The 12,447-nt window shown below is 40.4% G+C and overlaps 1 protein-coding gene and 2 long non-coding RNA genes across 4 annotated transcripts; all 3 read left to right on the top strand.

The window, feature by feature from the left end:
• The first annotated feature begins 5,944 nt into the window (after positions 1 to 5,944).
• LOC132098558 (antigen WC1.1-like) lies at positions 5,945 to 7,611 on the top strand. The gene is made up of 5 exons (XM_059504631.1): positions 5,945 to 5,948; positions 6,092 to 6,415; positions 6,502 to 6,819; positions 6,971 to 7,273; positions 7,401 to 7,611. The coding sequence occupies exons 1-5, from the start codon at positions 5,945 to 5,947 to the stop codon at positions 7,550 to 7,552; spliced, it is 1,101 nt and encodes a 366-aa protein (XP_059360614.1). The 3' UTR covers positions 7,553 to 7,611.
• A 727-nt stretch (positions 7,612 to 8,338) lies between these two features.
• On the top strand, positions 8,339 to 9,556 carry LOC132098830 (uncharacterized). The gene is made up of 5 exons (XR_009422982.1): positions 8,339 to 8,439; positions 8,702 to 8,740; positions 8,820 to 8,894; positions 9,246 to 9,308; positions 9,505 to 9,556. It is a non-coding gene; the product is annotated as an uncharacterized LOC132098830 (long non-coding RNA).
• Positions 9,557 to 11,047: 1,491 nt separating this feature from the next.
• Positions 11,048 to 12,173, top strand: LOC132098831 (uncharacterized). 2 transcript variants are annotated; one of them, XR_009422984.1, is made up of 3 exons: positions 11,048 to 11,315; positions 11,764 to 11,890; positions 11,998 to 12,173. It is a non-coding gene; the product is annotated as an uncharacterized LOC132098831 (long non-coding RNA). The 2 variants fall into 2 exon arrangements; XR_009422983.1 differs by having other exon boundaries at positions 11,741 to 11,890.
• Positions 12,174 to 12,447: the final 274 nt, after the last annotated feature.

The following is a 12,447-nucleotide window of genomic DNA, read 5'->3' as shown; positions in this document are numbered from 1 at the left end:
CAATATTTAACTGAATGTGTAAAAATGATGGTTATTTTCGTCAGTTAGGCTATACAGCTCGCTAGTTCTTGCATTCTGCCGCTTCAAATCATATAAAGGGATGAAATAGTGCAGTTAGATCACATTTATTTGAATTAATCATAAGTTATTTGAATTAATGATCGTTTGATCGAGAGAGAAAGGGGATAATTGTGTGTGTGATTTACCTGCGTCTGTGCGTCTCTCTCTACAAACAATTTGTGAGTTTTGAAACAGAGATTTTACCTCCTTGTTGCTGAGGAATGTAATGCAGTGATCCAGTATCTAATGTCAATCTATTTTATAAATGAAAGTCGCGGGGCAGAGTTGACAAGTTTATTTTTGTCTACTCCTTAAAGTTTCTGTGTGCACAGCGGGTTTTCTGATCTCTCTCTCTCTCTCTCTCTCTCTCTGTGTGAGTGGTTTGTGTATGGGATGAAATTAGACTCAAAATGATTAATAGATGCATGCAAAATTATCAATGTACTGCATACATTTTAAACGTATCTTACTAACCAAAAACAAATGCCTTTCAATTTGAGTCTGTGGAATTCGAGATTAAATTATTGTGCAGCAATTTGTACAAATACAGACATGTTTGTGAATAAAAATGTTCTGTTCTGTACAGTTTGGGGGGAGCTGTTTTACAAGTTTCAGCATTAATCGTCTCTGGAGCGGAGGGCAACTTCATGGATTCCAGATTGGCAACAAATTTTGGGGATTTCGGCCGAACCTATTTCTGCCAGAACCCTTTTACCCATCTCACAAATATTACTCACGCCATATGGAATCATAATCAAGCAGCGGTTTTGGTGGCTGTCCGTGGCGCAGGATCCTCAACAGTTTGTGTCGGCCAGTCCAATTTGTGCTGTCGACAAGGGATCCAATCAACCCCCAGCAGGGCTACTCCAGACATTGTTGGTTCCTTCGCGGCCCTGGTCACACATAGCTGGACTTCATTACTGGCTTGCCTCTATTTAGTAGCAAGACGGTAGTTCTGACTGTGGTGGACAGGTTCTCAAAGGCGGTCCATTTTATTCCCCTCTCCAAATGGCCTTCAGCGAGGGAGACAGCGACCATTGTCTTAGATCACGTTTTCCATATTCATGGAAATGAATACTCATTTCTGAAAGGGGTCCCCAGTTTGTGTCTTGGTTTGACTGCAAGCCTATCCTCCAGATATCACCCGAAGACTAATGGTCATCTAATGGCGAGAGGAACAAGACGTCGGCGGACTGCCACCATACTAAGCCCCCACTTTACGTGTGTGGTTAGAGAGTCTGGTTATCTACTATGGACATTAACTTCAGACTGCCCTCATGTAAACTGGGAGCCAAATCCCCCCCCCCAAAAATGCTTACCAAGTTGTTTTTTGTTGTTGTTGTTTTTTTCTGTCATTCAACAGCACGTTGTCAGTTATTCCTTCCTTGTAGGCTATTATTATTATTATTAATATTATTATGCAAAGATGAAGTAGACGATGCCATCTCTGCACTGCAGTATGAGAGAAATGTACCTTTCATATAGGCCTACAACACTGCATACGCTGCATCCTTTTCATTATCAGAATAAAATACCGTTAACCAAACATATACAGTAGATACACTATAGAATATAGATACTTTAGTTAATCAAACCAGCCCGTAGTACAATACGTGCCAATACTGTTAACTGTATTTTATTCTGATGATGAAAATGGCATCGTCTACTTCATCTTTGCATAATAATAATAATAATAGCCTACAAGGAAGGAATAACTGTCAACGTGACAGAAAAAAAAAAAAACCATGGTAAGCTATTGTCACAAAGTTCTTGTTTGGCAAAATTAATATAAACTATTCTGTGTCTTAAGATGAGTTAAGCTAGAACAAGTTCAATAAAACTGTATTTGTACTTGTATTTCCACGGGCAGATGAGAATAGCCAAAACAAAGAAAACACTTTGGTTACCTAATGTATCCTCTGTTCCCTGAGATAAGGGAATGAACGTTATGTATGGAAAAACTCCTTTTTTGCTTTCTGCTGAAGCCTGATTTGTTTACGTGTGTGTTGCTGCACAAACCAATTTTGCTTTAGCCCGCCAAAAGGGGCGGGGCCGACCACTCTATAAGTCAGCCCATAGCGCCATTCATCAGATCATTCGACTGAAGCGACAATCATCGATTCATGCAGCTTGTAGTGTGACAAGTGACATAACGCTCATTCCCTTATCTCTGGCAATCGAGGTTACGTTAAGCAAAGCATTCCCTTTCAAACATTCACTCCCTTTATGTATGGGAACAATTCCAATCATGCCGCACTATGAGCAACAATTACATGCAGCTGTGCGGGCCCAGTGTTAAAGCATTAATAATGGTCCTAAGGGACTTAGGCATTATTTCGCCCCAAGCTTAACTGGGGGCATGAGAACCACTAACCATATGTTCTTTCTGTGCCCAGAGAAGAAGGCGATGAACCAATCTGTATAAGGCGTGAGACCTGTGGCTGTTTTGGTGATTGATATAAGACACCACTTACCGGTGGCTTTTGATTGCTGGAAGGAAGGAACACAGGGCTAAGGAGACATTTCCAGGCAGTTTATATGTAGCCATCGCTGCTGAGCTGTCCAGGATTCAAAAGCCGGATTGCCATCCAACAGCGTGCACGACCCGGAGTTAAATGCGTCTGTCATGATCACTTTCACATGGGCCACAGCTTTGATACAGCAGTGATCCACCCTGACCGGAAATCTCTTCAACCACCAAGTGTGGGGCAGGACTCTGGCCTTTAGCACAAATTGGAGGGGCCGCATGTGGATCAGGCCCAGCAGAGTTACAGAGGCGGCAGCGGCCATAAGGCCAAGCTGCCTCTGAAAAACCCTCAGGGGGCATGTCGTCTCTGAAGCCGTCAGTCGGCGAATTGTCAGGGACTTACCCGGCAAGATCCATAACAGGAGTCCATAACAGTTCTCAGAAAGACAGTTCGTCATCTGGGCAACAACTGGCTCTTGCATTGGTTGAGCAAATCGCCAAGGTAGTTTAATATGCAGATTCCAATCTGCCTGAGAGGGGACAGAGCCACGTCTATGCACTTCATAAAAGTATGTGGGGCCAGGGACAGTCCAAATGGAAGGACTGCATACTGATAGGCCAATGTAATGTAACATTCAAAAACCAATCCTCAGGGCAATTATGCCTGAGAATTTTATTGACCGTCATCATCTTGCGGCTGAAAAAGCCAAAATCACTGTTCGCTGGGGGCACTATTTCCACAGCGCCATATTGCAAGTAGTGCATCTTGCCGGAGAACAATAGCATCGTTGTCCAGGACAGAAGATTGCACAATACCTCTGAAGCGGGGCGGCCTTTGAGCGAACTGCAGTGAGTAGCCTCGTCAAATTGTTTCCAAAACCCATTTCGAGATTCCTGGAATGGCTGTCCAAGCCATATAACGGAAGGCGAGAGGTTTTATTTTTCATTTCCAAATCACTCCACCGGCCTCGCCTTGTTCTCACGGCTCTCGGCCCCCACCCCACTAGTCACAAACATATTCGGGCACCTGTATGATGTGACCCACTGCAAACAAAACTCTCTCAGAAGTGTTTGAAGAGGTGAGGAGTGAAGGCAAGCCGGGGGTATTCCGGCAAAAACGGGCCCCTTCTTTTCCTCTCTAGCACCTCAGGATGGCTTTGGCTGCTCAGGGTCCAGCACAAATCGTGGGCGGGGACCTTGACACTTAGGGCTTCGCCAGCCTGGAGTGCTGTTTCTGTCCGGCTCCGGCTTCGTGGATTAAGTAGGGCTCTTCTGGCATCCTGCAGGCACGGTGCCATTGCGTTTAGGGTGGAAGTGACGCAGCGCCTGTGCCGTCTTCTGAGCCTCTGAAAACCATTCATTGAACCCATGTACAACAGAGCCAAATAGCCCTTTCAGCGAGACTGGCGAGTCAAGGAAAGCCATTTTTCAGCATCCCTGAATTGGTGCTCCAACACCACCAGGCTGGCCATGGTCTTGCTGATTGCTTGCGCTGTGGAATTTGTAGCATGCAGAGCAAGATCTGTTGCTGTGTGCAGCTCTTTAAAGGCCTCTTGGTAGGGGGCTCGCTACATCTTGGTAAGCTCTGCATGGACGTCTGGCAAGAACGCGGCTGGGCACTGGCGAGAGGAATGCTGGTGGGTCTCTGGCAGGAACCATTCATACAGTAAGCCATGGGCCAGCTCATCTGACATTTCTGATGATTTCAAGGACACAGAGTCATTGGCAGTGACATCATTGATGACGATGTCCTCCTTGGATGCGTCGAATGAGACCAGTCCACTTGCAGCTGAAGATGGGCGCTGGTCCTCATTCATGAAGCACACCATTGTAAGAGGACGTGGGGAGGGCTGGAAACAAAAGACGGTGGGGGGGGGGTGGGGGGTTGACAGAACAAGGTGACCTGCGAGCGTAGACTGGAGCATAGCATGGGCTGAGGCAGGTGGCTCACTCGCTGTGGCCATCTTCATTGTGCAAGAGCCCCTTGCACGAACCACACTCACAGCGCAACATTTGGAACAACGCATGCTGAAAATTTGCTCTTTTGGAAATTGCTCTTTCTCGGATGCCGGATACCTGCAGTGAAGCTTGCGTTCACTTTTTCGGCTTCTTCCACAGTTTTTTCTTGCAGAAGTATGAACAGAGAGATGATCCTTGTCGCTGAAGGAGAATAATCTGATGAATGGCACTACGGATCGACTTATATAGCGGTCAGCCCTGTCCCTTTTGGCGGGCTAAATCGCCATTTGTTTGTGCAGCTACACAAACATGAACAAATCAGGCTTCAGCAGAAAGGAATTTTCCCATACATAATGGGAGTGAACGTTCGAAACGGAACACAATGTAACATTTATAAAACTGGCTTTTAGCAAAAGGAATGTTTTAGGAATGTTTTATCAAATATAATCGACTCAGAAGAGACGTGAATGAATGCACGTGTTTTGTCTGATCCCACAAATGCACATTTTAATTGCTACATGCACAAAATGTGATAAGTTAATAAAACTTTAACATTTGTTTTCCCAAATATGTCTCTATTTGAACAAAATTCTGCACATTAATGTAATCCTACGTTCATGAATAGCACTGGGCTTTGTTTATTGGTAGTTGTGTGTGTGGGACATGAAATGCTGTAAACTATGAAAATGAACTCCAAATGAAATTAAATCCAAATGAACCGAACAAGATTGACTCGAACTAGACGTCAATTAATGCACACGTGTCACGTGATCCACATACACACAGATTCCTTTTTGCATGAGCAATTTATGATACATTAATGCAGAACAGAACATTTTTATTAACAAACATGTCTGTATTTGTACAAATCACTGCACAATAATTTAATACCATATTCATCAGACTCAAACTGAATTTGTTTGTGGTATAAATTGTATGCAGTGCATGGATAATTTAGCGTGCATCTACTAATCATTTTGAATCTAATTTCATCCCATATGTGTGTGTGCGCGCGTTTAAGCAGCGCATTTATATAGAATGCAGATTAAACTGACTTGAAATTACTTGTGCATTAAACAGTTTTAGTGCATACCTGCCAGCCAATCAGAATCCAGTATTCAGACAGACCATAGATAATGTAATATAATGTAATATTCATTTTTAGGGGCAACTGTGGCCTAATGGTTAGACAGTTGGACTTATAACCCGAAGGTCACATATTCAAGTCTCGTTTCTGGCAGGAGTTGTAGGTGGGGGGGAGTGAATGAACAGCACTCTCTTCCACCCTCAATACCAATGAATGAAGTGCCCTTGAGCAAGGCACTAAACCCCCATTTGCTCCCCGGGTGCTAGATATAAAGCTGTCCACTGCCCTGGGTGTGTGTTCACAGTGTGTTCACTTCTCACTGCTGTGTGTGTGCACTTGGATGCGTTAAATGCTGAGCACAAATTCTGAGTATGGGTTACCATACTTGGCAAATGTCATGACTTTTCTTAATATAATATAATATAATATAATATAATATAATATAATATAATATAATATAATATAATATAATATAATATAATATAATATAATAATAAAATGCTACATCTTTCGCTTAGATTCCTCTCTAACTCTTCATGATGGTCTGGTGCGGTTGTCTGGAGAGAGACAGTGTGAGGGGGAGGTGGAAGTTTTCATCCATCAGGTCTGGAGGAGAGTTCTGCTGGGCTCCTGGAGTTTCACTGAATCCTCTGTGGTCTGCAAACAGCTGGGTTGTGGCTCTGTGATTAACTTCTACAGCTCCTCTTCATCCAGTCCTGAACACAGTCATGAGTGTGTGACGGGCTTCCAGTGCTCTGGGAGTGAAGCTCATCTGGGGAACTGCAGCTCTCCACAAACTCTCAACTGCAGCTCCACAGAACAGCTGTCAATCACGTGCATCGGTGAGAAGAACAACATCTGGGCAGATTATTCAGTTCGATTACTTTGTTCGTGATCAATAATCTGTTTTTCTTTTTCTGAATATCAGGTCGCAGGTCCATCAGGCTGGTGGGTTCTGGGGGAGACTGTGCAGGGAGGCTGGAGGTTTTTCACAGCGGCTCATGGGGGACAGTGTGTGATGACTCCTGGGATATTAAAGATGCTCATGTAGTGTGCAGACAGCTGCAGTGTGGAGTGGCCCTCAGTAACCAGCAGGTACCAGCCTGGTTTGGACCTGGTTTTGGACTCATATGGCTGGATGAGGTGGAGTGTGAGGGGAATGAAACGTCCCTGTGGAGCTGCTCTTCTCCAGGCTGGGGAAAACATGACTGCATACACAAGGAGGATGTAGGAGTCGTGTGCTCAGGTAAACATACTGCTGTGTTTTTTTTTATTATTGTACTTGAGATTAATATAAAGGTTATAGGAATAAACTTTTAACACATTCACATATCCATAATGCCCAGGTTTTAAATTTTTGGTGCTTTAAATTATATTTTCTTTTCATTTTCATCTAGAGTTTAAAGAGATCAGGTTAAGTGAGGGCTGTGAAGGGAATTTGGAGGTTTTCTACAATGGATCCTGGGGTAATGTGTGCTGGAACCAGATGGAGGGAGATACAGTGAGTCTGATCTGTCAAGAGCTGAACTGTGGAAGATCTGGTGTTTTGTCTGATTCTACAGCAAGAGTGAAATCAGCTCCTAACTGGCTGGATAAAGTTACATGTCGACCACATGATTCCACTTTATGGCAGTGTCCATCTTTACCCTGGGGTCAAAACTACTGTGGTAAAGATGAAGTGGCCAGAATTACTTGTTTAGGTGAGATGATACAGATTTTTTTTCTCCTAAAATTCCAAAGTTATGTGGTAAGTCAACTAATTTTTTCTGCAAAACTAAACAGAGCAGACAGGAAGAGTCTTTGTTATTGTTTACGGTTTCATTTTAGTGGAGGAGAGTGATGAGTCTCTGAGTCGTCTGACATGTTCATCAACTCCTCACCAGAGACAGTGTTCACGTAAGTTTCCTAATACATTAGTTAATGTTTCTTATTGTAACCCTCTGTGCATCACATTATTTGCATTTAAAATCTACATTTAAATTTGCTTTTAAAACTCCATCTTCAGTTTTAGGGTGTATTTTGTTGTAAATGTGCTGAAGCTGGTGAGTGGTTGTTGTGTGTGTTTTAGATCATGTTCCTCTCAGACTGCGTGGAGGGGACGGCCGGTGCTCTGGGAGGCTGGAGGTGTATCATAACGCTGTGTGGGGCTCAGTCTGTGATGATCACTGGGACATCAGCGATGCTCAGGTGGTCTGCAGGCAGCTGGGTTGTGGAGCAGCTCTGAGGGCTGATGGGAATTTGTCAGAATCAGTCTTTGGTGCTGGTGAAGGTATTGTGTGGATGAACAAAGTCGAGTGCAGAGGGAATGAGATTCATCTGTGGGACTGTCCTCTCTCTCTGAATAACCACACTGACTGCTCCCACAAAGAGTACGCTGGACTCACCTGTGCAGGTCACAACAAACACTGAGGAATAATATTACTTTTAAGATAATTTGATGTATTTGTGATTTTGAATGCGTTTGTCTGTTTTGTCAGATGTGTCAGTGTCCACTACTCCTGCCACAACATCATCAGCTTCTCCTTCAGTGCACTCAACATCAGTGTCTCCTCCACAAACTCCTCCACCAGTGTCTTCTCCCCCAGTGCTTGTGATTGTTCTGGGAGTTGTGCTCTTACTGCTCTTAGTGCCACTGCTTATACTGATTCAACAGAACAGAGTGATGAGGAGAGGTAGGAGAGATCCAGAGACTGTCATATTGTGTCTTATTCAGAGTGTGATCAATCTTGTGTTGTGAACTGACAGGTTTTTCTGTCTACACTCACAGCTCTCTCTGACTGGTACACAGGACTACACAGGACTCAGTCTCAAAATGAACCAGTTTATGAGGAAATTTATCAGAGACACAATCTATGTACTCAGAGAGGTGAGGCATCATGAGAGAAAGTAACTGCGAGTGTGACTCTGTATTGATTCAAAGGGACTCTACACAGTGCTTTCTTCTCTTCAATTGCTAGCACATTACCAATTACCCTTACAATTTTAAAGTCAGCTTGGCACCCCATGCTTATATAAGGATCAGGTTGTTGGTCTTGACTTTCAAAACAGCTTGCAAAGTTGAATCCTACAAAATGACATTTTCAAAAGAAAAAAAAAACGTGTTTGAATGTTCTGTTCTCCTTTAACAGGGAGTCTCATCACTCAAGACGCTGATGAGCTTCTCTCAGGTTAGAGAAGTGATTTACAAACTGTGAAATCAGAAATTTCAGGAAACTAATGGCTTTATATATTATTTTGATTCTGAAGAGAGGCTGAATGAGATCACTCCAGGAATCTATGAGGATATCTTCACTGGTGGACCGATACAAGATTGTGAAACAGGTGCTGATGATGCTTTCCTGTACTTTACTTGTATTTCTTTCTTTGTACTTCTATAATGTGCATATTAATATATACAGTACATTCAAGTTTGTTTTAAGTGTGGTGGCATTGGTTTCATGTAAAAAAAATGTAGATGACACACCAGAGGGATATTATGATGTCATTACTATTGGACAGAACTATGGTACTGAAAAATTTGGTTTTATTTTTATATAATTTTGCTCATGAATTTTTAAACCCAATTAATTTGAAGTGAAGGCCAGTTCACAAATTATTATTTTATCAGCTTAATGTTATATTTAAGAGCTTATAATGTTGTATGTGTGTGTGTGTGTGTGTGTGTGTGTGTAGTGGACACACCAGAGAATTATGATGATGTCATCATTAATGGACAGTGCTCACAATGTGCAAAAGGTGAGTCACAGAACTTATATTTAATCATCTACATTTGTTTCTTTGATATAGTTAATGGTTACACACCATTTAAAGAATCACTTTGGCTTTATCAGGTCTAGTCTAACAACCTGTCATGAGGGGACAGGGGTCTATTATATGAAACAATATTAAGGTGTTAAAAAATAAAATGATCCTTTTTTGAACATGTGTAAAGAGGGAGATCAGGAGGAGTATGATGATGTGTGGAGTATCACTGAAGATGTGAGAAACCTGTTAGGTAACCATTTTGCCTTTTGATTCCTACATTTATTAAATATATTAAGTATTATATATTAAAAATAAAATTGTCTGTCAAAAGTTCACGTTGTCTATTTTAAGGCACAAAAACGTACAAAAAAATATTATATTTGTAATTTGCTGATTAAAAATAAAATTTACTAAGTTACTTTTGGAATACTGATCATAGCATTAATTTTTTTTAATACAGACTATGATGATGTGGGGGAGGAGTCAAACAATGATGGAGGGGTAGTATGACTCAGTGACCACACCCACTTTTTATTTGATTTTATTTCAAGATTTTTGCATTTTATTTTTTAATATTCTGTTATATGCTACTTAAATATTGTCATGTTACATCTAGAGTAACCTAAGTACTGTTTCTAACAGTAACATAACTACTAATTTCTAGTTAAAATATTAAGGCTATGGATCAGGGTTAAGTATTTTTAGGCTTAATAATTTATGGTATGATTTCCTCTTTTCTTAAAGTTTTTTCCCCCTTTCAAATAACTGAAACGTTGGAGAGTCTTCCTTTGACAAAACATGATGGCTACAATGACTTGCACAAACATGATTCTGACAGTTGTCGAATATATGTTAGAAAGCATTCATGATCAACCTAAAATAAGATGTCTGCATAAATGTTATTCAGTGGCTATGTTGAAGTATAAAACAACTGTCATAAGAAAACAGTAGCATTGTAGGATGCAAGAAATACATGTCTCAAAAAGATGCTAAATATTACAGAATTGTAAATGTGACAAAATGGCTAGAAAGTGCCCTGCTGACAATAGATGAAATATGAATATGTAATAATGGGCTAGTGGATATTCATGCTGGTTTTTATTTGTAAATGCTATTGACTTGGACATTATGATCTGAATTATTTTTGTTTAGACATACATACAGAAATAAATAAAAAAATAAATAGTATCTAAATCATTTTAGATTAATCCAGTGTTGTGATTTCAGTCTCTTACTGGTGTCAAAGTGAACAACAGGTAATAATTTTCTTTATGTGGATTTAACTGCCATCTCGTAGACAATAAAATAAACTTTAAAGCAAAGGTCCATATGCAACTTGCCTATATGATTAAATCAAGTCTAAGTAACGGAATTTATATAATTCGCCAATCCTGTACGTTAGGCAGAGATGGGTACGGCGGCCCAGTAGTGTACACCACAACAACATTTAAAAAAAGCAAACATAAGCTCACGACACAACAACATTATGCCACAACACAACAACATTAAGCCACAACACAAAGCCATTAAACCACAACACAACGACATTAAGCCACAACACAACGACATTATGCCACAACACAATGACATTAAGCCACAACACAATGAAATTCGCACAACACAACAACATGCTCCCGACCACTAGGGGGCAGTTGGTCTGCAGAAACGGGCTATAGACTGTACGTATTTCCTGTGAAATCTCAGGGTGCATAAGTGGTTCCGGTCTGTATTCTGTCGTATGTGAGTGCATTACCAGCCACAAACAATAAACAATGAATAAACAATAAATTATGTATATCTCTGGTTTACACAACTATTGCTGTGTCCCGTTTTGTGAGGCTCCTCAAAGGCTTCTCACACTTCTCCCCTGGATGAAGAAACTCGAAATAAGTGGATTCAGAGTAGTAATGTTAGATGTAAGGATTTTAACATCATGTCTGATACTACAGTCTGCAGGCGCCTCTTCAAGAATGACAAAAGCATGAGAATCTACAATAGGTAAGATCTAAAACCTTATAACTATATTATGAGCACAATGTAGGCCTATTGTGAATTTTTAAATGTCATTATTTATTTGTTTTTTGTCGCTGTGGTTTAAAAACCTCTTTTGTAGATCAAGGCAATACATGTTAATATACAATTCACCCAAAAATAAAAATAAAGCTGTCAACATATACTCCACAATATTTGGCATACAAATGTTGTAAATGTTACTATCAGTCAGCTATTTACATAGACCCCACAGAAGAAATTCATAACGGTTTAGAATGATACGAGGGGGAATAAGCTAAAACCCCAGCTAAAATCATTTTACAGATCTACCTTTTTTTCACTTGTATGTAAAAAGTTTTTACATTTTTAAAGTATCCTTCAAGTTCAGTCTAGGCAAACAAATGTTTACATTGTTTGGTGTGTATTTTCAGAAAACATGTCTCATCCAATCTAGATTTGAGATGTAGAACCATTTAATGGCCTTTTGGAGAGTTATTGAACCTGCATTCCACATGGTCCGTGTGTTCAGAGCAAGGACAACTACACTGAGGAGAGAAGTTGGAATAACAAACAATGCAATGGTAAATGTTGCTATTGTTTGTGACAGAGAAAGAAAATGTTATATTTATTTCCACTTTTTGATGCAGATGTTACATGTATCATAATTATTTAACATTTATTTTGACAGTGTCAGTCTCTGCAGCCCTTCGATGAGTTCCTCCTCTTCATGGTCCACCTTTCAGTCGGTCTTCCAGAGAAGGATCTGACCTTACACAAAAAACTTGAGATGGATTAATTTGGTTTTATTTGTACAGACTATAATATGTGAAATGAGCTCTACGTGAAATGAATTATAATTGTAGATGTAACATAACTGTGTATAAATTAAATAACATTTTCTGTCTGGGTACTTATGTTTTTTTTAGCACATTATAAAAACCTGTTACACCGGGGACTACTTTAAAAAAAGAAAAAAAAGGGTTCCATAAGAGCTTTATTTAAAGAAGATATTGTGTCTTTGCTCTATGTTTATTCACATTGGAATAAACTAACAGACAATGTTGTTTGGAAAAAGGTTTGGTCAATACCTAATCAATATTTAATTACAAACAAGGTTTAGGATGTATCATTCAAAATT

The sequence above is a fragment of the Carassius carassius genome, chromosome 22 (assembly GCF_963082965.1).
Source record: "Carassius carassius chromosome 22, fCarCar2.1, whole genome shotgun sequence".
In the NCBI taxonomy this organism is placed as follows: domain Eukaryota; kingdom Metazoa; phylum Chordata; class Actinopteri; order Cypriniformes; family Cyprinidae; genus Carassius; species Carassius carassius.
This window is presented reverse-complemented; position numbering and strand designations above follow the sequence as displayed.

What these genes read in the sequence shown, in the direction of transcription:
- LOC132098558 (XM_059504631.1), top strand. An exon ending in GCTGTCAATCACGTGCATCG is followed by an intron (nt 6,416 to 6,501) that starts GTGAGAAGAACA and finishes TCTGAATATCAG; the next exon opens with GTCGCAGGTCCATCAGGCTG. An exon ending in TGTAGGAGTCGTGTGCTCAG is followed by an intron (nt 6,820 to 6,970) that starts GTAAACATACTG and finishes ATTTTCATCTAG; the next exon opens with AGTTTAAAGAGATCAGGTTA.